A 26,675-nucleotide genomic window follows, 5' to 3' on the forward strand; every position below is an offset into this window, starting at 1 on the left:
AAAATCATGGGTATATCCTGCATTAGGCAAATCTTCATTATGTTTTACTATTGCATGTATTTATTTACTTCTGTTCTGGAAAGTGGTTTACAAACTACAAAAGGTTTTCCATGCAGATCTGACCTACATGTAGAAAATTTCCCATGCGCACAGGTTAACGTCAGTCCATGTGTGACCCGATGCTCCAAGAAATGCAAACTAACCAAAAATACATATCATAATGATAGTTAGATACCAAAAATATTAAGCTTTTTGCCGTTTAGTAATATTATATTTATTTTTTTCCATTTGATTAAACTTTTTTTTACTGTATTTAACAACATGTACCAAGAAATGTTAAAATTTATGGTAATCACATTTCCATTACAATTTACATATGGGAAAAAGAACTTGATCAACAGGTCTGCAGGACGCAATCATATATTCCTTTGATTTTTGTTAGTTTCACTAAAAATGAAGTCTGAAATCTTGATTGCTTTGAATGGCATCAGTTTCATTTGATTTCATGGCAGTCAGGTTTCATGTAGCCAGTTGTGACTTTAGGTAATAGAACCAATTTTATATATATATAAAATAAAAAACAACAGCATACGGTATTTTATTCTTATATACTGCATTACAAAGATGAATTTATTGGGTTCTTGAATCGAGATATACGGAAAGGTTTGAGATCATGTGATGACGGCTTCCCGATGCTGAGCTCACATAATATCTTCCCAACCAGTGGGGAAAGTTTAAAACCGTGACCTGGTATAAAAGAGGAAAGGTTAGAGATAAAACTAATTAATTAATTAATGGAGTTATACTATTATAAAACAAATAGATTTATATATTTTCCTAGAACTTACTAATATTATAGTGTTAGCTATTGACCATCTGATTTTATTGCCAGGCTGGATCCCAGCAGATCGGCTTTTAGATTGTACTCAATACACAAGAGAGTTTTGTATTAAAGAAGTTGTCGTTACCAAAACGGATTTATTTTTTTTTCTCATAAATCTTGCTAATATGTGCCTCTCCATACATCTATTATGTTATTTCAGCAATATTACCTTTTATCGTGCTCTAGCAGCATATCCTCATTTCTGGCTCCAGCTCTGATGGGGCTAATCTCTCTCCTGAATTCCTGGGTTCAGTACCTACAACTCCCATAATTCTTAGGACTGTATCTAACACACCCACTCAGCTCTCCACTCAAAGACTCCTCCCTGCCTCTTCCCTGTGGAAGCACTGAGAGAAATCACACAGAGACAGCAGAAGCTCCCAGCTGTGCACGACCAGGGGAAGAAAGCATCTATCTTCTGCTGGTTCTCATATAGTTCATAGTGTGTGTGTGTGTGTGTGTGTGTGTGTACAGAAATTATGATTAGTCTGCCTTCACACATCAGTTTGTTGGCACCAGGCACAATCCGGTGTAAAAACTGATGCAATGGATCAGGCGAAAAATTGGATCAGTTGCATCAGTTTTTTCCATCAGTTCCTTCAGTTTTTGGACGGATCCGTTGTGCTACTGAGCATGCTCAGGAGAAAAAAAAATGGAATTAGTCGCTGTAATGCGTTGTATGCCGCTTTACAATGGATCCAGCACCCATAGGCTTTCATTGTACATGACGCCGGATCTGGCGCTGTTCGTTTTTTTGCCGCTGCCAAAAAATGTTGTATGCTGCGTCCTTTCCGGCAGCTGGACACATACATTTCGCTGGATCTGTGCACAACGGATGCAAAACAAGGGCATCAGGCACAATCCGGCGCTAATACAATTAAATGCGGAAAAAAACGGATCCGGCTTTTCCGTTTTTCGCCGGATTGTGCCTGATGGCAAAAAAACTGATGTATGAAAGCAGCATTAGCCGGCGCAACATGTAAAAAAATAAATAATTGGGGGAAAAAAATGATGGGGTCATGAGATTGCTTTTTCCCCTCTTGCCTAGTCTCTGTGTGTCGTCCGTATCATCCTTGTAGCATGCATTTTGCAGGCTACTTTCACATCAGCGTTTTTTTGCCTGTAGGCAAAAAAACGCCAATCGCATATGGCCGGATCCTGTGGATTAAATGTGCAGCGCATGCAACCGCAATTGTTATTTTACCAGATCCTTCTGCAGCAGGACACAGAATTTATCAGCCAGCACTGGAGTCAGCTGACTTCTGATCTCACAGCCCGCACACACTGCGATGGACACAGGTTAACAGCAGTCACTACCTGCTGCCGATCACATGTGATTGTGTGCGGGTTGTGTGGTCAGGAGTTCAGATCAGCAGACTTCAGTGTCGGCCGATTACTTGTTCTGTGTCACGCTGCATCCATCGCAGTGTGTGTGGACTGGAGTTCAGCTGTGTTGATATCATCTGATTCCAGTGCCGGACTGAACTCAGCTGACCTCACAGCCCACACACACTGCGATGGATGCAGAGAGACAGGGGGACACAGAACAAGTAATCGGCCGACACTGAAGTCATCTGATTACTTGTTCTGCTGGCTGTGTGGTCAAGAGTAGGGATGAGTGAGCAGCAAAATGCTCTGGTGCTCGATGGGCGAAGCCCATGTCGATTTTTTTTTTTTAAAAAAATTCATTAAAAAAATAAAAAAAACAAAAACAAAAATCAAAACACATAACCCTAACCCTAGGGTTAGGGGTAAAAATAAAATGCATGGGAAGCCCTTTATTTAAATTATTTCATGAATTTCATGAAATAATTAAAAAAAAAAACATGACATGGGCTTCACCCATATTTTGTGTCCAGCCAGGTACAACTAGGCAGCTGGAGATTGGAATCCGCAGCGTAAGGTGGCCCAAGCATTCTGCCACCCCGCTGCGAATTGCAGTCCACAGCTGCCCCCAAAAATGGCGCTTTCATCGAAGCGCCATCTTCTGGGGTGCTGTATCCAACTCTTCCAGTGGCCCTGATGCCAGGTGGCACACTGGGTAATAAGGGGTTAATACCAGCTTTTATTTTTACCAGCTGGTATAAAGCCCGAGATTCTTAATGTCAGGCCAAGTCTGCCGGATTAGCCCTCTTCACTGCTCCACACTGGCGTCCCGTGCCATCCTCCGGATCCTCCCCTCGATGCTGGGCTGTGACGTGCGGTAGTCACCGCCCACAGCCTAGTCAATCAATGTGAGTGGCGCCAGCATCCCCTGACGTAACGTCCAGTTTGAGAGCCCAGAACTTGACGGGACCTCAGAGGATAATAGCAGCCGCAGCACCAGGGGGTCATGTGACCGGCACTAAGCGTGCAGGATAGCGCTGCTCAGTGTCAAAACTACAAATAGAAGCCAATGAAGAAGTGACCTAAAATTGTAAGTTGCACTCATATAGAAGATAAAAAAAATGGAAAAATGGGTGAACCACCCCTTTAATGTAAGATGCAGGGTGGTCAACAATGACCTCCAGACTGGAATTTTTTTTTTTAAACAATGATTTATAGTTAGCTGAGATCAGGAAAAAAAAAAATCATTATTCTTAGGAATAAGGATAAAGCGGGGTGCCACAAGTCGCTGTCTTGGGCCTAGGGTTGTTCAATATGTATTTAAGATCTGGACAATTACTGGGGAACTCAGAGAATCTGCAAATGATACTAAGATAGGAGGTGTAGCCAACACTACAGAGGAAAGAGAGAGTATTCAAAAGGATCTAGATTCACTTGAACATTGGGACAAGGCAAACAGAATGGTGTTTAATAGGCACAAATGCAAAGTCCTACATCTGGGTTATAGAAACGTAAAAAGCATATATAGTATGGGAGGAGTAGAACTAGATGATAGTACCGGGGAAAAAAAACTTGGGCATAATAGTGGATCACAGATTCAACATGAGCCAACAGTATGGTGTTGCAGCTAAAAAAGCAACACAATTCTGGGATGTATCAAGACAAGCACTGAATCTACTGTAGATCAAGAGAGGTCATTATTCCCCTATACTCTGCCCTGGTCAGACCCTACCTGAAATACTGTGTACAGTTCTGGGTGCCTCAATTTAAGAAACACATCGACATATTGGAGCAAGTCCAGAGAATGTCCTATGAAGACCGGGTAAAAGAACTAGGAATGTTTAGTTTGCAAAAGAGAAGGCTGAGAGGAGACTTAATAGCGGTCTACAAATATCTGAAATGCATTCACAGTGCAGAGGGAACCACCCTATTCTCATTAGCACAAAGAAACACAAGAAGCAATCTGATGAAACTGACATGGAGGTAGTGAGCTCTCCATCAATGAAAATCTTCAAAGAGAAGCTGGATAAACATATAGCTGGGATGATACAGTCATATGAAAAAGTTTGGGCACCCCTATCAATGTTAACCTTTTTTCTTTATAACAATTTGGGTTTTTGAAACAGCTATTTCAGTTTCATATATCTATTAACTGATGGACTGAGTAATATTTCTGGATTGAAATGGGGTTTATTGTACTAATAGAAAATGTGCAATCCACATTTAAACAAAATTTGACAGGTGCAAAAGTATGGGCACCTCGACATAGGAGTGACATTAATATTTTGTAGGTCCTGCTTTTGCAAAAATAACAGCCTCTAGTCGCTTCCTGTAGCTTTTAATGAGTTCCTGGATCCTGGATGAAGGTATATTTGACCATTCCTGTTTACAAAACAACTCCAGTTCAGTTAAGTTTGATGGTCGCCGAGCATGGACAGCATGCTTCAAATCATACCACAGATTTTCAATGATATTCAGGTCTGGGGTCTGGGATGGCCATTCCAGAACATTGTAATTGTTCCTCTGCATGAATGCCTGAGTAGATTTGGAGCGGTATTTTTGATCATTGTCTTGCTGAAATATCCATCCCCTGCGTTACTTCAACTTCGTCAATGATTCTTGCACATTATTGTCAAGAATCTGCTGATACTGAGTTGAATCCATGCGACCCTCAACTTTAAACAAGATTCCCGGTGCCGGCATTGGCCACACAGCCCCAAAGCCACCAAATTTTACTGTGGGTAGCAAGTGCTTTTCTTGGAATGCCGTGTTGTTTTGCCTCCATGCATAACGCCTTTTTGTATGACCAAACAACTCAATCTTTGTTTCATAAGTCCACATGACCTTCTTCCAAAATGTAACTGGCTTGTCCAAATGTGCTTTTGCATACCTCAGGCGACTCTGTTTGTGGCGTGCTTGCAGAAACGGCTTCTTTCCTATCACTCTCCCATACAGCTTCTCCTTATGCAACGTGCGCTGTATTGTTGACCGATGCACATTGACACCATATGCAGCAAGATGAAGCTGCAGGTCTTTGGAGGAGGTCTGTAGATTGTCCTTGACTGTTCTCACCATTCTTCTTCTCTGCCTTTCTGATATTTTTCTTGGCCTGCCACTTCTGGGCTTAACAAGAACTGTACCTGTGTTCTACCATTTCCTTACTATGTTCCTCACAGTGGAAACTGACAGTTTAAATCTCTGAGACAACTTTTTGTATCCTTCCCCTGAACAACTATGTTGAATAATCTTTGTTTTCAGATCATTTGAGAGTTGTTTTGAGGAGCCCATGATGCCACTCTTCATAAGAGATTCAAATAGGAGAACAACTTGCAAGTGGCCACCTTAAAAACCTTTTCTCATGATTGGATACACCTGCCTATGAAGTTCAAAGCTCAATGAGGTTACAAAACCAATTTAGTGCTTCAGTAAGTCAATGAAAGGTAGTTAGGAGTGTACAAATCAAGAAATTGATAAGGGTGCCCATACTTTTGCACCTGTCAAATTTTGTTTAAATGCGGATTGCACATTTTCTGTTAGTACAATAAACCTCATTTCAATCCAGAAATATTACTCAGTCCATCAGTTATTAGATATATGAAACTGAAATAGCTGTTGCAAAAACCCAAATTGTTATAAAGAAAAAAGGTTAACATTAATAGGGGTACCCAAACTTTTTCATATGACTGTATAGGAAAGCCTGCACTCACAGGGGGTTGGACCTGATGGCCTTTGAGGTTTCTTCCAACTCTACCATTTTATGATTCTATGAAAATAGCAACATTAACGAACAGGTCATTTTAATTGGATAGGGGTTCAGAACAAAGGCAATCGATCCACAATAGCATTAACTCAATCAGTCTCTGAATACTTTCAGTCACAGACAGTGGACACTGGGTTCCTGGGTATTACAGCTATGGTGTCTGAGGGTGTTATCTTCTTGTCCTCCACACACTGCTTGCATACACTATTTTTTATGGGGATGGCTCTGGTGCTGGATTCTTGCTGTCTTGAATAAAGTTTATTTTTTGTACCTGGTCCTTTTGCCTGGCTGCTGTCTCCCAAAAGCAGTCACGGTCCGTCTCTTGCTCCTACTGTTCTCTGATTATTCTGGGGTAACCTGCTGTCCCCACCAATCCTGAAGCCAGCTCCTGTCTTCTATGTCAATGAGAACATGTCAGCACAGTTTTATGTAAGGGAGATGTACTTACTGCCCAGCTTCCTCCTTAAACACACAAGTGCATTTATGATGTGTAATGTATATTGTGACATGCGTCTTTATTAATAGATTATATTTTGCCTGACAGTAGGGTGAGTTAGGGTTAATGTTGGTATTAGCCAATAGTGGGAGGGGCTAAAATGAAGGGACAGAGACAGTTACCTACCGGGAAGTTAGATTGGGCTCAGTGTGCACTAAAATCTAAATTAAGGTGTAAGTAGGGATCAGGGATGCACGATCTGGGTGTCCCTGATGTGAATCGAGAGTAAGACAGTGGATATCATGATCCTGAGTAAAAAGGAAAGAAATGGTACAAAAGGATGGTGTGGTTAACCAGAGACAGGATGCTGCCTAGCAGTATGGATCTGAGATAATAACTCATAGAGGTAACGGGGCAGGATGGAACAAAGAACGTGAGATGAAGAGAGTACCCCGTGTAGGAGTTCCAAGGCATCAGAGGTAGAGAAGATAAGTACTGGCCATACTGGCAAATTAGTTCTTTTCAGAGGAAGAGAGGATGTGGAATTGAGGATTGAGAATAGGACTTTCACTAATTGGACTATAGTATTGTGCTGGTGTGTGGTGGAGGAAACGAGACTTATTTGAGGCAGAAACAAGTAAAACAAGTAAACTATAAGACGTAAAGACTAAAGAGACTGTGTGCTCAGTGTTGCAAAGGAAACGTTTGTGAGGTTATGTGCTTGCTATCTGTGGTATCTAATTCCCACCAAGTGACTGTTATGGTAAAAGACAGTTTATTTTGGACTGGTGGTCTCCCTCATTGATCCATCTAACGTTTGGTCCTGGCCAACCAAAGTCATCAGTTGTATGTGGCAAGGGCATAGGACCCCTTTAGATGAAGTGCACACACCTAACCAGGACCCCCACCTGGGGAATGTGGGATGAAAAGAGTGCCCATGGTAGGAGTTTTAAGGCATCACAAGTAGAGAAACTAAGTACCATACAGGCAAACCAGTTCCTTTAGGAGAAAGAGAGGATGTGGAACTGCGGGATGAGAATAGGACTTTCACTAACTGGACTGTAATATCGTACTGGGATGTGGTGAAGAAAACAAGACTAATTGAGGCAGAAAAAAGTAAACTTGGAGAAGAAAAGAGACTGTGTGAAAATGCACTGTGTTGCAAAGGAAACGACTGTGAAGTTATGTGCCCTCTATTTATTGTACATAATTTCCACCAAGTGGCTGATTACTAAAAGTCTGTTTATTTTGGACTGGTGATCTCCCGCATTGAACTATCTAACATGTGGTCCTGGCCAACCAAAGTGATCAGTAGAATGCGGTCTGTAAGGGCGTAGGGCTCCTTTAACCGAAATCCATATACTTAGCCAGTAGCCCCACCTTTATGTAATGTGCCGGGACATAAGAAACAAGTACGATACCTCACCCATGGCTACTGCCCCACAACATTTTACTTTTACATATGTAAGTAATGATAAGGCAGTATAGGCGCTTGTCCCACAATAAAAATGGTACCCTATCTGTAGAGATCTGATGTGCCAGTCATGAGAAAACTAGTGTCGAAACCGTATGCAAATCAGGATGGAAATGCACTGAGGCTAACAATGCACATTTACACATCCATACTATTACTTGTATATGCCAAACCATGCTGACAGTCAAAGAGTGGAGCTGCCAGGAACTGGATAAGGCACTAATATCTGAAAATCTGGGCACCTTTACTATAGGTCAACGATTAAGTCCTACTCCTATATATTGTTGTTCCAATTTTTTTTTTAATGGAAACCCATTGAAAGGAACAATGGCTAGTATAGTGTGTAAGAGATCAGTCCATGACTGAAGAAAAAAAATTAAAGGGAAGGTGTTGCGTTTTTTTATTTTTGTATTAAAAATAGTGATTATGAAATCAAGTATTTCTAATACAAAATGAAAATCGCAGCTTATTTAGTTTTTATGTAATTCTTATTTTACTAGAGGCACTGGGGGCTGCCATGCTGGATTTGCCGTGTGTGTAACGACAGTAACTCCTTCCTTTATGGCAGCCCCTGTGCATAGACTCTGATAGTCGGGGTCCGACCCCATGAAGTACGTTACAGTGGGCGTCTGCTGTGACCTGGACGCGCCCCCTGGGCTGTCCAGAACACAAGAGAGGGAGGAGTTCAGCGCCATTATTGTGGAGCTCACAGCGTGTGCTGTTTGCTCCACTTTACCCCTGTCACCCGCCGGGATGTGTGAGTACGGGCCGCCTCCCCTCCCCTCGTTACTGTCTCCGATGACATCCCATCCCTCCGTTCTCCCCAGCCCCTGCTCTGCCCCAGCTACTGACGCCGCCCCTCCCCCTGCCGTTACCGTCTCCAATGACACCCCCCTCCCTCCGTTCTCCCAAGTCCCCGCTCTGCCCGCTCCCGCAGCTCCCCCAGCTCTGCCCGCTGCTATGTGTGTGTGTGTCACAAGGTCTCCATCAGGGGTGATTGTGAGTGTGTGTCGGCGCTTGCGATGCTGTGCAGTGAGCTTCCAGGACCTGCGAGAGGATCACATGGGAAGCATGTGATATCTCCGGATTGTACAGGTATGTGCGATATCGTGAGTGTGTGTGAGTGTATGCGATCGGATGTGTGAGTGTATGCGATCGGATGTGTGAGTATATTCGATCGGATGTGTGAGTGTATGCGATCGGATGTGTGAAATGTCGGCCGGACGCAGGGGAGGATGGCATGCAGCACAGCTGCCTGGAGCGCCCACCGGAGGTCACAGGGAGGAATGATGTGAAAGGTGTGTCTGTGTGTGGCACAAGGTCCCCATCAGGGGTGATTGTGTGTGTGTGTAGCACAAGGTCCCCATCAGGGGTGATTGTGTGTCTGTGTGTGTGTGTGTGTGTGTGTGTGGCACAAGGTCCCCATCAGGGGTGATTTTGTGTGTGTGTGTGTGTGTAGCACAAGATCCCCATCAGGGATGATTTTGTGTGTGTGTGTGTGTGTGTGTGTGGCACAAGGTCCCCATCAGGGGGGATTGTGTGTGTGTGTGTGTGTGTGTGTAGCACAAGGTCCCCATCACGGGTGATTGTGTATGTGTGTGTATGTGTGTGTGTGTGTGTGTGTGGCTCAAGGTCCCCATCAGGGGTGATTTTGTGTGTGTGTGTGTGTGTGTGTAGCACAAGGTCCCCATCAGGGGTGATTGTGTGTGTGTGTGTGGCACAAGGTCCCCATCAGGGGTGATTGTGTGTGTGTGTGTGTGTGTGTGCGCGGCACTGCATGTGAGTACCTGTGTGTGTACCGGTGATACTGTCTGCAGGGTTGTGTATCTAATCCTCTCCTGTGTGAGGATTAGATACTGTCTGTACGGCTGTGTGTCTAATCCTGTCGTGTGATACTGTCTGCTGAGCTGTGTATCTAATCCTGTCATGTGATACTGTCTGCTGAGCCGTGTATCTAATCCTATGTTGTCTAATACTGTCTGCAGGGCTGTGTATCTAATCCTCTCCTGTGTGATACTGTCTGCTGAGCTGTGTATCTAATCCTATCCTGTGTGATACTGTCTGCTGAGCTGTGTATCTAATCCTATCCTGTGTGATACTGTCTGCTGAGCTGTGTATCTAATCCTATCGTGTAATACTGTCTGCAGGGCTGTGTATCTAATCCTATCGTGTGATACTGTCTGCTGAGCTGTGTATCTAATCCTATCGTGTAATACTGTCTGCAGGGCTGTGTATCTAATCCTATCGTGTGATACTGTCTGCAGCGCTGTGTATCTAATCCTATTGTGTGATACTGTCTGCTCAGCTATGTATCTAATCCTATCCTGTGTGATGTCTGCAAAACTGTGTATCTAATCCTCTGCTGTGTGATATGGTCTGCACGGCTGTGTATCTAATCCTATCCTGTGTGATACTGTCTGCAGAGCCGTGTATCCAATCCTATCGTGTCATACTGTCTGCTGAGCTGTGTATCTAATCATGTCCGGTGTGATACTGTCTGCTGAGCCGTGTATCTAATCCTATCCTGTGATACTGTCTGCAGGGCTGTGTATCTAATCCTATCCTGTGTGATACTGTCTGCTGAGCTGTGTATCTAATCCTATCCTGTGTGATACTGTCTGCTGAGCTGTGTATCTAATCCTATCCTGTGTGATACTGTCTGCTGAGCTGTGCATCTAATCCTCTCCTGTGTGATACTGTCTGCTGAGCTGTGTATCTAATCCTCTCCTGTGTGATACTGTCTGCACAGCTGTGTATCTAATCCTATCCTGTGTGATACTGTCTGCAGAGCCGTGTATCCAATCCTATTGTGTCATACTGTCTGCTGAGCTGTGTATCTAATCCTATCCTGTGATACTGTCTGCACAGCTGTGTATCTAATCCTCTCCTGTGTGATACTGTCTGCACAGCTGTGTATCTAATCCTATCCTGTGATACTGTCTGCAGGACTGTGTATCTAATCCTATCCTGTGTGATACTGTCTGCAGGGCTGTGTATCTAATCCTATGTGATACTGTCTGCTGAGCTGTGTATCTAATCCTATCCTTTGTGATTCTGTCTGCTGAGCTGTGTATCTAATCCTATGCTGTGTGATACTGTCTGCTGAGCTGTGTATCTAATCCTCTCCTGTGTGATACTGTCTGCTGAGCTGTGTATCTAATCCTCTCCTGTGTGATACTGTCTGCAGGGCTGTGTATCTAATCCTATCCTGTGTGATACTGTCTGCTGAGCTGTGTATCTAATCCTCTCCTGTGATACTGTCTGCTGAGCTGTGTATCTAATCCTCTCCTGTGTGATACTGTCTGCTGAGCTGTGTATCTAATCCTATCCTGTGTGTTACTGTCTGCTGAGCTGTGTATCTAATCCTATCCTGTGTGATACTGTCTGCAGAGCCGTGTATCCAATTCTATCGTGTCATACTGTCTGCTGAGCTGTGTATCTAATCATGTCCGGTGTGATACTATCTGCTGAGCCGTGTATCTAATCCTATCCTGTGATACTGTCTGCACAGCTGTGTATCTAATCCTATCCTGTGTGATACTGTCTGCAGGGCTGTGTATCTAATCCTATCCTGTGTGATACTGTCTGCTGAGCTGTGTATCTAATCCTATCCTCTGTGATACTGTCTGTAGGGCTGTGTATCTAATCCTGTCGTGTGATACTGTCTGCTGAGCTGTGTATCTAATCCTATCCTGTGTGATACTGTCTGCTGAGCTGTGTATCTAATCCTATCCTGAGTGATACTGTCTGCAGGGCTGTGTATCTAATCCTATCCTGTGTGATACTGTCTGCTGAGCTGTGTATCTAATCCTATCCTTTGATTCTGTCTGCTGAGCTGTGTATCTAATCCTATCCTGTGTGATATGGTCTGCTGAGCTGTGTATCTAATCCTCTCCTGTGTGATACTGTCTGCTGAGCCGTGTATCTAATCCTACAGATTAGGAGAGGGGAGGCGTGCCACCACACACAGGAGAGCAGACTCCGCCCACTTTATGGCAGGCTGTAATCTGAGTTTTTTATACAGTGGAAATTCAGTAGGATTTCAGAAGCTGCTCCCCCTAGTGTTTAACAGTGGAAAATATCAAACTTTTTAATTTTTTTTTTATATTTTGCACAATTAAAAAAAAAAATAATATTTAAACAAAACATTTAAACATTATTACTTTACATTTTTTTTTTTGACGATACCTTCCCTTTAACAAAAAGTAAAAAAATGAAAGAAGCACTCCATTTGCTAAGAGTACTTATTATTCACTTGATAACATACAGATTTACCTAGATATTTTTGGTTCTGCTGTGGAAAAATCAAAACCCACCCTAATAATCCCTAATGTGCAGGATGGTATCCCTCACCTGAAAATCCAGAGCCTATGACAATGTTTTTGTGCAGTGGGTGATAGTCCAAAATAAAATTACAGTCCGGAGTATTCTAGAAAGGAAAGAAAAAGTTATATAAAATCTGTCTCATAAATTATGTAACATATAATTGACATCAGACAAACCAGCTGTATTATGCTTTGCCTTATGAGGAATAATGACATAATCACTGTATGTTGTCTTTTGTCATGTTAAGAAGATACTGAATACATGCATTAGGAACATACGGTATTACCTTCTAAACACGATAGTGATGTTTGCAGGATTGTATGGCATGACAAGTTGTATCATGCGTGATACGGTATTACCCCAGTAATTATTGTATTGTAATTAAGTATTACCTCCCATCTAAATGAAATAGACCACACACCGAGATGGATTATATTGGTCACAGCAGCCTTTTATTAAACAAACAACAAGAATAACAACAACTCTAACCATAATAAAAAGGAGAATGGTCCTTGAAGCCCCTGATTGAGTCAGTTGATACACTGATGAGCAAAAGGGTAACAATGTTTTAGACTTTTGACTTTTAGACTCCATATCTCACCATCCACTACAGCTTTGAGCGTGAGACTACCTTCATTTTATAGACCATCATCTTGGCTATCTCATACATAAATATGACTTGCAACTATTTAGCATATGATTAGTTATGCAGATTCATCATATGTCACTGCATTGTTACCGTTTTGCGTCTTAAAATCTAAACATAAATTTATATTATTTTGTTAGTATTTTGTAAATCCACCTTTGACTTTCAACACTGTCTGAATCCTTCTGGGCATGTGTGACTCCCTGGACTAGCCAGGTAGTCACATACATACCAACACACACACCCCCACCCTAGGCAGTTACACCAGCCAAACCAAAAACCCTTGTTGCCTCCCTCCAGAGTCTGATGTCCACACCAGGTGGGGCGGAGCCAGGCGGTTGGCCCCACACACCGAGGAGTTCACAGGCCTGGAGGCGGGAAAAGTGTCAGTTCAGTCTTGGAGGTGAAAGTGAGAGGAGTGAACACTTGAGGTGTCTGGGTTGGAGCCCAGACACTGACAGCAAGGTTGGCAGATGGTGGTGGCCGTCTGCAGGAGTTGGTGGAACTCCGCAGAGCTGTAAGGACCGGGGTCGGGTGTCGTCCGCCGGTACCGGACCAGGGAACGGAGTGAAGCTAAGCACACAGGCAGGGCCATCGGACCCCGACCAGGCTTGGAGCTGCCGTCAATAGTCAAATCTGAATGTGACAGGAACCCCAGGGGTTTCCTAACAACCAAGTCCCGATTGAAGGCAACCGTCCACCCAGTGAGGATATACAGCCACCGCCACAGGCTAAAGTTCCAAGGGCCAGCGCCTGAGGGCAAAACGGGCTCCTACGGCACCTATACGCCAGGGAGCGGACTACCGGTGGGCAACCACAGGAGTCAAGAACATTCTCAAAGGTGCAGGGAAAGACAGCCACCATCAGCCGTCCTGGGAGAGCACAACAACAACACTGCAGCTGGCTGCGGGACCCGTCCATCCGGCCGTTTTGGTTTACCTACGACTCTGTCAGTGATTGTCTGAGTGAGTACACCAGTGCTGTCCGGCACCACGCCGCGCAGTCCCTGCACCACAGCCATCCGGCCTCCCCGTCACACCATCGGGCCCCGATATCACCAACCCCTGCCCACGGAGGGGACAACATCTCAGCTGCACCCTACCATCTCTCCGGGGATCCCCGTTACCACGACCCGTGGGTGGCATCATGAACAATCTCCCTAAACATACCATCCCCCATTTCACTCATGGGTGAGGAGTGCTGCTCGAGTCCCCGGGTCCGGTCCACCGCTCGAGCCACCGAGCAGCAGCAGCAGAAGCCCCGGACCCGAGCGTGGCGAGCACGTCCCCTCCGCCCGCGACACATGCTCTCAATCAGAATCAAGCATGTCTCGACCAAAATCTGATTTCAGGTCTCTACTACACGTTCCCAATGTTGGTGCATACTAGTCAACTCCCTTGGAAAGAAAAAGGATTTTTTTTCAGCTCACCCTTTTCAAATGACTTCTGGACATTGTAATCACAGGCAGTGCACAGTGTGTGGCTCCATGTCCAACAGCAGCAGTAAAATACATGTGGGTAAGAGATCTGACGTCCCAAGGTAAATAAAAACCTTCTTTATTGGATTCACATTAAAATGAAAAGATGCATCTTATGAGTATCGAACCCCAATTGGTTCTTAATCATAGACCTATTAGTCGAAACCCTTGGGTATGTATACAGCTTTTTCTTCAACTCTACCGAAACGTTTTCAATTGGGTTGAGGTCTGCGGACTGTGGGGGCCAATCCAGCACCTTTCAGTTCCCCAGTCTGGGGAGAACTTTGGGGGATCTACGCAAGCTCGGGAGAACTTTGCTTTGAACTTGGGAGCTGGGCAGCCGGATGGTGGTGGGTTTGGTTAGTAGTGTTATGTAGGTTTTATTGTGTTTTTCTTCTGTGTTTCTGTATATATATATATATATATATATATATATATATATATATTTGTTATATTGTATATATTGTAAACATTGGGTATGTTTGTAAGGGCAATGGAGCTATGGTTTGGATGTGTTGGATATTTTTATACCAGGTACAGGCTGGAATGTACATACATTTTATTGTTATTTTTTGTGTCTGTATATATCTACTTTTATATTAATAAAAAGGACTTCCAGCACCTTTACTTCATTGTCATTGAACCATTTCTTAGCCAATATCGACGTATGATTCAGACCTTTGTCCTGCTGGAACCCTATGTCGTCCTTTTCATACCCATAGTTTTTGAGTATATAAAGTAACTCATCTTATAGGATACTCACATATAGCTCAGCTTTGAGATCATCATAGATCTTGGTCAAGTATCCAATGCCTTTGGCTGTGAACACCCCATATCATCAGGCTTACTCCTCTGACGTTGACAAATCCTTTAATTTCTCAATCCGTTAACCTCTTTGTCCCTTGTTCCTTCCAGAAATATTTGCACATAGCCAGCACATCACCAGAGCCTAGTCTATTGACTTTTGTCTCACCACTCCAAATCACCAATTTCCAATAATCTTATGTCCACTTTTTGTACTTTTTTTTGCAAACTCAAGCCTTTGCTTCTTATTATGATATTGAACTTGAGGCTTCTTCACCTTTTTTTGAGCCACCATTCTAGACTTGTGTAATGAGCATCACAAAGTGCTGGCATGGATGTCTGTAATTTCAGAATTACTAAGCGTACGAGCCATTTCCACTGCCATTTTTGTCACACCAGAACTGATAGACCTTGTGAAGAGCTGACTTGTTAACTCCACTTGGACGACCACCTCTTGGCTTTTGAATGAATGGAAGGACTTAATTTATAATTCTTCCAACTGTCATAGCACTCACATGATGCAGTTTGGCAATTTTCTTGACCGAGAGACTGCTATCGATGAGCTGTATGATGCTGTTTGGGAAATCTTCATGACTCTTCCTCGTTTTGAACCGACGTGACTTTCGTTTGGGAATCAATCTAATTACACATTGAGCTATTAGAGAATGTGAGAACAGGTTGTAATTTGTAGTATACCGGAAGAAAAGATTTTTCAAACACCAGAAGCAAAATAGTAACAATGCAATGACAAGACAAGAATCTGCATAATTAATCATATGCTAAATAGTTGCAAATCAAATTTATGTATGATACAGGCAAGATGATTGTGTATAAAATCAAGGTGGTCTCACGCTCAAAGCTGTAGAGAATGGTGAGATATGGAGCCTGAAAGTCAAAAGTATAAAACATTGTTAACCTGTTGCTTGACACTGTATATATACACATCAATTCGGACTACCAAACAACAAAGGCAGGATGGGTGGAAATTTCTTCTCTCTTGGGCTATGCCTAAAATGGCTACATTCAACTAAAGGACACGACCTTATAAATCGCCCACCTTTACCCCTCCTCCCCTACAACTAACCCCTTATGTCACCCACTACTCTCCCCTTTTACTTAACCCTTGCAATACCTAAATGTTTTAATCACTTTTATTCTCGCACCAAACCCTGCTGGCCTCTCTTTAATGGAGGGGCTCAATCACAGTCTCAATTAGGCTGGGGATACACAGTGACATAGGTCATATGGTCAAAGATTTCTGTATGCAGCTGCTACATTAAAGCATAATGTCCATGAATGGACCCACGGACGCAACAAGCAAGTCGAAAAAAATCCCAACTGTCTTTTAGAAACTTGCTTGTCGTGGTTGCGACATTCAATTGCAATATTCTGCATGACCTGTGCGGGGGCGAAAGTCACCACCTACCACCAACCTAATTTAGCCACTGTTTACATAGAAACAGCATATAGTCTGTACACCAGCCTTCACTTGAATGGGACAAGCTACATTACAAGGCAAAAGATGTAAGCTTTAACCAGCAGTCAATTATCTGGTAGTGAGGGTCCCAGATGTTGGACCTCCACTGATTAACTATTGATAGACTATGGAGAACCATATTAATTATACATTTTAATATAGTCTCAAGGCTCAGTTGTCCCAGATTCTACTCACCGTATACATGCACTGTTCTATCACGGCTGGCTTAGGATGCAAGCCTGGAAAGTATTGACTGACAAAATTGCACAGTATTTGGATATCCTGGATTTTTTTGGGTTTGTCCTGAAGCTCACGCTCTTCAGGGTCTGCCTCATTTCCGCCATGAAAACAAATCTGTGATAGAAAATACAACATTTTATGATACAGAATGAAAGATACAATCTAAGTCACCATAGGACTAACAAGGCAATGTATTGAGGAACATTCATAGATTATTATTGGTGCTGTGAAGCTGTGCTAGAAACTGGTGACTTACTCCATTTATACCATAACACTACTGCGATAATTTGCTTTTTTAAAAGTGCACAGGGAAATTTATCACATGCTAAAAAACATTTAAATAAATGCTTACGTAATATAATGATAGGTGAATAGTAATTATTTGTGTTCAGAAAATGCCTACCGAATACAGAGCACTATTCCAGTATTCGTCATGGTAAGAAAATACTCGAGTTCCCCATTGGCTTGCATCAGGTTCGTTATTCGTGACGAATACCGTATTAGCACTTTGGGATTTGTTATGAATAATCCAAACACGATTAGTCGGCCATCACTAGATATTTCATGTGTAGAAATGATAAATACATACGGTAAAATATTTTTTGCCACAGAAATGTTGAATGTGCCCCCAGAGGTTGCGACTAGCCCAGGGGTAACTGGGACCCGCTGGCCCCAGTGCCTGCTTCAGCTGGAGATGGTTCCAAGGACGCACATACAGCTGAAATGCATTCCAGCACAGAGACCTGTTGGATTCCTTTGCTGCAATACAAGCTACCAACGAAACAGTGGCTGGCAGCTGACGTCAGAGTGCATGTGATGTGAGCGCATGTCAATGTTGTCATGTGCCATGGCGAGCACGCCGATATTACCTGCCAGTCACTACATACTAGCTACAGAGGCCGACGCGTGGTGTAGGAGCTTATTAAGGTAAATAGAATGTTTTTTTTTTTCTTTTTTTATGCATTAGAGGCAGAACAGGCTTTGTACATGCCAGGAAAGGGCCCAGGATAAGGACATATATACTAGGATCTGCCAAGGATGAGGATATATATATCAAGATGGGGACATATGACATATATACCGGGATGGAGAGCATATATACCAGGATGAAAACATATTTACCAGAATGATGAACCTATATATCAGGATGGGAATCATAAATACCAGGATGGGGTACATATATTCCAGGATTCAGACATATATACCAGGATGGGCCCTGGATTGGGGACATATATATCAGAATGGGGCCATATATACCAAGATGGAGACATATATACAAGGATGGGGGAGATCTATAGTAGGATGAGGAACATATATACCAGGATAGAGACATATATACCAGGATGGGGGACATATACCAGGATGGGAAATAGTTATTCCAGGATGGGGACATATTCACCAGGATGGGTCCTAGGATGGGGAACATATATACCAGGAAGTGGCCCAGGATGGGAGACATTACTACATAATGAAGGACGGGGCAACTTATATGTCTTCATAGGAGTTAGCATGGTAGGGCCCATACATCTGACCAACATGCAGGAAAACACGCGTGTAACACTCTGAGGTCTCCCAGGACTGCATTAAACACGTATTAGGCTCTTTAATGTAAACACAGTCTTGGTAATGTCCATGTGACCTCAACATGTATGGCTATGGTTAAATGATGTTAGCTGTTTATTACTGCTGTCCTGTCACACACTATCTGTAATGAGTAATCAATGCTTTAAAGTTTTAACTCTATTGCTAATCTGTGAGCTCTGCTGCTTCATTCCCTGCCTCTGCTTTGATACAAACAATGATAGTCCTTCCTGATTGCTGAGCTATACCATATACAGTATATACACCTACATGTGCATCAAAAGCATACAAAATTGATCACTGGAACAAAAGGACAAGGACATTAGTCAAGCATGGCAATACCTTCACAAAAAAGATTATGTATACCTCTTCAGAGACAACTTTATTCTCTTGATTGAGGGTGAGTTGCAGTCATCTGCACAATTCCTGCTCAGAAGCAGTGAAGTACAGAAGATTTGTTGGGGTCCAAAAGACTAGGCCCTAAAAGTAAGGGGTACTTTGCATGCTGCGACATCGCTAGCCGATTGTAGCGATGCCGAGCGCGATAGTACCCGCCCCCGTCGCAGATGCGATATCTTGTGATAGCTGCGTAGCGAACATTATCGCTATGGCAGCTTCACACGCACTTACCTGCCCTGCGACGTCGCTCTGGCTGGTGACCCACCTCCTTCCTAAGGGGGCGCATCATGCGGCGTCACAGCAACGTCACACGGCAGGCGGCCAATAGACGTGGAGGGGCGGAGATGAGCGGGATGTAAACATCCCGCCCACCTCCTTCCTTCCTCATTGCAGGCGGGACACAGGTAAGGAGATGTTCCTCGCTCCTGCGGCTTCATACACAGCGATGTGTGCTGCCGCAGGAACGAGTAACAACATCGTACCTGTCGCTGCAGCGAAATTATGGAAATGACTGACACTACACAGATCACCGATTTTCGACGCTTTTGCGATCGTTTATCGGTGCTTCTAGGCTTTACACGTTGCGACGTCGTTACCGGCGCCGGATGTGCCTCACTTTCGATTTGACCCCGACGATATCGCAGTAGCAAAGTACCTCTAAGTTAAGGTCTTAGCAATATGCCTAGTATATGTCTCCACATCATCACCGCTCAGATTGGAGCTGCTGGCTCCGACAATAACCCTAATCTGGGCTTCCCCACCTCAAATTCCATATTTCCTAATAGAGTATATAATCACCTGATGTTTCTATGAGACAATCCTTTGAAATCATTTTAGTCTGTATAGGATATGGCAGCAGAGTAACAATTTAATTGACGTTTTCTCCGGATTTCAGGCAAATTAACGTTTCTACATATCCCTCAAGGGTTGGATGTAGACATACAAACATGAACTCAATGTAATCAATTAATTAGTTAAATAAATCACAGTTAATTATGATATGGATGTAATTATTGAATGTTCATGTCATTTTATTTACATACTGCCTCAATGAAGAGCCATGAGATATTTCTGTAGGCCTCTACAGACTTGTTTTTCTTAGTCTATTATTGAACCGGCTACATTTAACGCTTTATTCTAATGAATCAGGGTCAGAGAAAATGTACATGTAGCATTCAGAAAAATGGAAATAGAAAAATTAGTGCCACAATGGAAATGGACAATATCTGTAGCAGAAAATAGAGTAGGGACTTGATGTACTGTGAAATGATGTTCAAGGTTGGAGATACACATTGAAATATTGCTAGGCAGTAAACATCACAATATTGGCTTGGATAACCTCTACTTTTGTTCCTACAGAGTCCATTATATTCTGTTAGGTCAATAGGGCTCCGATGGTGTCCTCTATCTACCAAATTTACGTCCTGCATGATTTCTGATTTTATGTTCTTCTAATGGGACAGAAAACAGATTTCCTAATACAGATGAGACCATATGCTGGGAATAAAGTGATTACATGTAAGATAAGCAGACGTAGGCACCTTAAAGAGCCCCGGGTACTCCTGGGAGGGTAGTCCATACACCTCATGCTCTTCTCCATTCAGGTTTACACCCAGGAATGTAGGAAATTTTTGCAGGAGTCCAGATCTCCCAGGAATTTTCTCCTTCCAGTAACAGACATTAATTCTTAGAGTCTGGAAAGCAAACACACATATAATAAAATAAACAATATGGAACATTGCCATGTAATAACTGTACTGTCACAAAACATTATATGTAATGGGTACGAGCCATTATTTAATAAAAGCAGCTAAATAGCTGCATTATAACTTACACATATCCACTGTTACCATGTAACAACATTACCCAGTGCTACTTAGGATAAAATAATCACCATGTACCTTGCACAACCTATATAATTCATTATGTCATATGGTAATATGGAAAGCTGCTTCTGTTACGCTCATTGTCTAACTTGAATATTCAATAGAGCAGAAAGCAAAGCCAATGATACCAGATTTTCACAATATTGTTGGCAAAAATTAACTAATACTGTGTTTCTTCAAAAATAATGCAGGGTCTTATATTATTTTTTGCTCCAAAAGATGCACTAGAGTTTATTTTCAGGGGATGTCATATTTTCCCATGAACAACAATTCACATTTAAGGCCCCGTTATACACAACGACATCACTAATGAAATGTCGCTGGGGTCACGGAATTTGTGACGCACATCCGGCCTCGTTAGCGACGTCATTGCGTGTGACACGAGTGACCGCTAACGATCCCAAATACTCACCAAATCGTTGATTGTTGACATGTCGTTCATTTTCAAAATATAGTTGCTCGTTTGAGATGCAGGTTGTTCGTTGTTCCTAAGGCAGCACACATAGCTATGTGTGACACCCCGGGAACGACGAACAACAGCGTTCCTGCGTCCTCCAGCAACGAGGTGGGAGTGACATTCATGCGGCTGCTATCCGCCCCTCCGCTTCTATTGGTGGCCTGCTATGTGACGTCGCTGTGATGCTGCACGAAACGCCCCCTTAAAAAAGAGGTTGTACGCCGGCAACAGCGACGTCGTTAGGAAGGTAAGTTGGTGTGGCGCGTATCGGCGATATTTTTCGCCACGGGCAGCGATTTGCCCGTAACGCATAAACGGCGGGGATGGGTGCTATCACTAGCGAGTCGACATCACTAGCGATGTCGCTGCGTGAAAAGCAGCCTTTATTGTTGAAGAAAAAAAAAAATCAACATTTCTTCAAAATCTAACTATATCATCACATTCTAGAACATCAACATTGTGTTAATCCAATTACTGGGTCAAATGCACATTTTCTTATCTGATCTGCTATTCTCATGGTGCAGAATCAGTCCTATAGTGGTGGGTAGAGATGAGCGATGTTCGAGGTTCGCCAATTTCATGTTCGAGTGATTTTGGGGGGTGTTCGAGACGTTCGACGAACTCGAGCCTTTTGCTAAAAGCTCGACAGTTCGAGTAGCGTTCGAGAACGGTTTGAGCACCAAAAGCATGGCTTTTCACAGTAAGTATGTGTGCACCTTTCATATCTGCATGAGTCCTGCGTCCCCAGCACAATCCCTCTCTCTTTCCTACTCACCGATCATGGGCGTCTCGCTGCACGGTTGTCACAAATCTCCCGAGGCTTTTCCTCTTTTGAACATGGCTGTCGCTTCATTATTTAATTAGTTATTCTGTGCTTTCCCCGCCCACCGGCACCCATGAATGGTTGCAGTCAGACACGCCCCCACGATGAGTGACAGCTGTCTCACTGCAACCAATCACAGACGCCGGGGGGCAAGTCTATATCGTGCAGTAAAATAAATAAAAAAAAAAATAAAAATGCGGTTCCCCCCATATTTGATACCAGCCAGAATAAAGCCACACGGCTGGAGGCTGGTATTGTCAGGATGGGGAGCGCCACGTTATCGGGAGTCAACCACCCTAACAATATCACCCAGCAGCCGCCCGGAATTGCTGCATTAGATGCGACAGTCCCGGGACTCTACCCAGCTCATTTCGAATTGCCCTGGTGCGGTGGCAATCGGGGTAATAAGAGGTTAATCATACCAGGCGACTCCCCGAGATACCTTCCATGATCAACCTGTAAGTGAAAGTAAAGAAACATACACAGCGAAAAATCCTTTATTTGGAATAAAAGACAAAAACCTCCTCATTTACCTTTTTATTAATCCCAAAACAACAATCCAGGTCCAAAGTAATCCACACGACACTGTCAGCTCTGCTACATGAAGATGACAGGGAGCGATCTGTGTCCTCTCACGTAGCAGCTGAAGTGAGCCGCGCTGTCGCCGGGACTTCAGTCTGCAATGTAGAAGTCAAGATAACCAAATCTGCCTATGTTTATTAATAGAGCCAGTGGCTCAATGAATAGAGCTCCCGTCTAAGAAGCAGTACTTCACGAGTTTGTGTCCCGGCCGTCCTGGTAAAAAATGTAATTCATTTTTAATTATAATTATCATTTATTTATAATTATAATTTAATTTAATTATGCACTGAAGGGAGGAGCCGGACATCAGCTGTGAGCCGCGGGACACACCTCTAAAATCAGAGCAGTTCACGGAATGAGGCTGCATTGCTCTCTTTCTCTCAGTCTCTCTCTCTCTCAGTCTCCCTCTCTCTCTGTCTCTCTCTCTCTGTCTCTCTCAGTCTCTCTCTCTTAATCTCAGTTTCTCTCTCTCTCAGTTTGTCTCTCTCAGTCTCTCTCTCTCTCTCTGTCTCTCTCTCTCAATTCAATTCAATTCAAATATGTTTTATTGACAGGACCAAAATACAATTAGTATTGCCAAAGCAAGAGAAATACAGTAAGTGTGGTGGGAGGGGATCAGGGTCATGGGGAGTTGGGGGCACAATTTGGGCTCTGAAAGTCCTTTTAAGGGCTTTATGTTCCCCTCAGCTTATGACATGTGGTGACATATTGGGTTGCGATCTCCACCATTGATTCCTCTTCCCCCAGTAGGATGCAGAGTTTCATATCCTCGTCCATGGATGAAAGTCCGGGGTATGAGTGGTAAGTTTCTGGAAGTGGGAAGTCCTCACTGCTGAGTATTTGTTACAGTGCAGCAGGAAATGCACCTCGTCCTCCAGAGCCCCCTGCTGGCAGTGCTAGCACAGTCTGTTCTCCCGCGGCTTGTATGTCTGTCGGTGCCGCCCTGTTTCCACCTCTAGGCTGTGGGCACTCAGTCTGTACAGGCACAGGGTCTGCCTCTCTTTGGGGTGGCATAGCCTCTCCAGATATGGGGCCAGATTGTAGTCCCTCCGCAGTGAACGGTAGATGGTGAGTTTCTGGGAGTTCTCTAATTCTCTCTCTCTCTGTCTCTCTCTCTGTCTCTCTCTCTCTCTCTCAGTTTCTCTCTGTCTCAGAGACTGAGAGAGAGAGAAACAGAGAGAGAGAGAGAGACAGAGAGAGACAGAGAGAGAGACTGAGGGAGAGAGAGAGACTGAGAGAGAGACTGAGGGAGAGAGAGAGACTGAGACAGAGAGTGAGACTGAGACAGAGAGACTGAGAGAGAGACTGAGACAGAGAGACTGAGACAGAGAGAATGAGAAAGAGACTGAGAGAAAGACTGAGAGAGACTGAGAGAAAGACTGAGAGAAAGACTGAGAGAGACTGAGAGAAAGACTGAGAGAAAGACTGAGAGAGAGACTGAGAGAGAGACTGAGAGAGACTGAGAGAGAGAGACTGAGAGAGAGAGACTGAGAGAGACAGAGAGAGACAGAGAGAGAGAGAGACTGAGAGAGAGACAGAGAGAGACTGAGAGAGAGACTGAGAGAGAGACTGAGAGAGAGACAGAGAGAGAGAGAGAGAGACTGAGAGAGAGACTGAGAGAGACAGAGAGAGAGAGACTGTCTCTCTCTCAGTCTCTCTCTCAGTCTCTCTCTCTCAGTCTCTCTCTCAGTCTCTCCCTCAGTCTCTCTCTCAGTCTCTCAGTCTCTCTCTCTGTCTCTCTCTGTCTCTTTCTCTCTCAGTCTCTCTCTCTCTCTCTCTCTCAGTCTCTATCTCTCTCTGTTTCTCTCTCTCTCTGTCTCTCTCTCTGTCTCTCTCTCTTTCTCTCAGTCTCTCTCTCTCAGTCTCTATCTCTCTCTCAGTTTCTCTCTATCTCTCTCAGTCTCTCTCTCTCTGTCTCTCTCTCAGTCTCACTCTCAGTCTCTCTCTCTCTTTTCTCTCTCTTTTCTCTCTCTCTCTTTTCTCTATCTTCTCTCTCTCTTCTTTCTCTCTCTTTTTCTCTCTCTCTCAGACCTGGCGATGATCAGCTGATGCGGTCACCTGACGGAATCAGCTGACACTATAAGTCAAGTGGTGAGGCTGGCTTTTACCACCCGGCCGGCTAAACTATCAGCTGATGCTGTCGGACAGGAGTCTGCACCGAAGTGTGTAGTTTTTTTTTTTGCACTGATGCATCAGCTGATTGTATAAAAGCCGTTTATACAATCAGCTGCTGTGTCATGTGATTCAGGCCCTTGAACCTGACACATCATCTGATCGCTTTGCCTTCCAGCAAACCGATCAAATGATATTGGATCCGGATTGGACGGAGCGGGACCCTTGACCCAGGATTACTATGGAGGGGGGTTCTTTATTTCAATAAAGATGGAGTCACTAATTGTGTTGTGTTTTATTTCTAATAAAAATATTTTTCTGTGTGTTGTGTTTTTTTTTATCTGTACTAGAAATTCATGGTGGCCATGTCTAATATTGGCGTGACACCATGCATTTCAGGCTTAGGGCCAGTTGATAATATACAGCTAGCCCTAACCCCATTATTACCCAGTGAGCCACCCGTCACCAGGGCAGCTGGAAGAGTTGGCTACAGCGCCAGAAGATGGCGCTTCTATGAAAGCGCCCTTTTCTGGGGCAGCTGTGGACTGCAATTCGCAGCAGGGGTGCCCAGAAAGCATGGGTACAAATAGGCAGCTGGGGGTTGGGGGCAGCCCGTAACTGCCTGCTGTACCTGGCTAGCATACAAAAACATGGCGAAGCCCACGTAATTTTTTGAGGGGGCAAAAAACTCCTGCATACAGTCCTGGATGGAGCATGCTTAGCCGTGTAGTTCTGCAGCTGCTGCCTGTTTGTATGGAGGAAAGCACACAGCAGCTGCAGAACAACAAGGCTCAGCATGCTCTATTCACTAGTGTATGTAGGAGAGCAGACAGCAGCTGCAGAACTACAAGCCTCAGCATACTCCATCCAGGACTGTATGCAGGAATTTTTTGCCCCCCCCAAAAAATGACATGGGCTTCGCCATATTTTTGTGTGCTAGCCAGGTACAGCAGGCAGGTACGGCTGCCCCCAACCCCCTGCTGCCTATTTGTACCCAGCTGGGAACTAAAAATATAGGGAAGCCCTTTTTTTAATTTTTTCTTGAATTTCATGAAATAATAAAAAAAAAAAAAAATCGACATAGGTTTCGCCCCATTTTTGTGTCCAGCCAGGTACAACTAGGCAGGTGGGGATTGGCATCCGCAGCACAGGTTGGCCTGAGGTTTCTGGGCCCCTCTGCTGCAAATTGCAGTCCGCAGCCGCCCAGAAAATGGCGCTTTCATAGAAGCGCCATCATCTGGTGCTGTATCCAACTCTAGCAGCCGTGAAGCCGGGTGGCTTGCTGGGTAATAATAAGTTAATACTAGCTTTGTTTTACTAGGTAGTATTAAGCCAGAGATTCCTAAAGTCAGGCAAGTTTGACCCGGCCATTAAGAATTTCCAATAAAGGGTTAAAAAAAGACACAACACAGAGAAAAATTACTTTAATAGAAATAAATACACAGACACATTAGAGACTCCATGTTTATTACTCCCTGTCAGCCCTCCACGATCCTGCTCTTCTGTCTTCTTTCTCCTTCAACCCATTCAGCTCTGCTACATCAGACAGCACTGCATGGGATGAAGAACGCTGCTGCTCCTGTGCAGTCTATTCACTCAGTGAGTGAGCAGCAGTATTTTTTCCAGAAAATTATTGCAATTACACTTTTTTTATAGACATGTTTGAGTTTTTTTGTGTGTTGTTCCAATATACCCAAAGAAAATAGACTAAAAAACGCAAATTGGACACAATTTCACACAAAACCCTCAAAATGGGTAGGACAAAATTGTTAGCACCGTTCCAAAATTGATGCTCGTTCATACGCACCTGTGGCAAAAAACAAGTGTGGGCAATATGAAAATCACACCTGAAACCAGTGTGTCATACTGAGCATGGAAAACATAAAGTGGCGAAGAGAACTGTCTTGAGAAAAATATCAACAATCTAAAGGTTACAAGTCCAACTCCAGAGATCTTGATGTTCCTTTGTCACGGTGCCCAACATAA

At 43.7% G+C, this 26,675-nt stretch overlaps 1 protein-coding gene across 1 annotated transcript in view; it reads right to left on the bottom strand.

Annotated features, from left to right (window-relative positions):
* Positions 1-249: 249 nt before the first annotated feature.
* PIPOX (pipecolic acid and sarcosine oxidase) overlaps positions 250-26,675 on the bottom strand; it is a 142,937-nt gene continuing 116,511 nt past the window's right edge. The window contains exons 5-8 of the mRNA XM_075333183.1: positions 20,371-20,523; positions 16,805-16,963; positions 12,233-12,308; positions 250-747 (exon numbers count right to left, since the gene is read on the bottom strand). Coding sequence (XP_075189298.1) covers positions 617-747; positions 12,233-12,308; positions 16,805-16,963; positions 20,371-20,523 — 519 coding nt within the window. The 3' untranslated portion in view covers positions 250-616. The remainder of the gene's footprint in view (positions 748-12,232; positions 12,309-16,804; positions 16,964-20,370; positions 20,524-26,675) is intronic.

Source organism: Anomaloglossus baeobatrachus, chromosome 2 (assembly GCF_048569485.1).
Source record: "Anomaloglossus baeobatrachus isolate aAnoBae1 chromosome 2, aAnoBae1.hap1, whole genome shotgun sequence".
Taxonomy (NCBI): Eukaryota; Metazoa; Chordata; class Amphibia; order Anura; family Aromobatidae; genus Anomaloglossus; species Anomaloglossus baeobatrachus.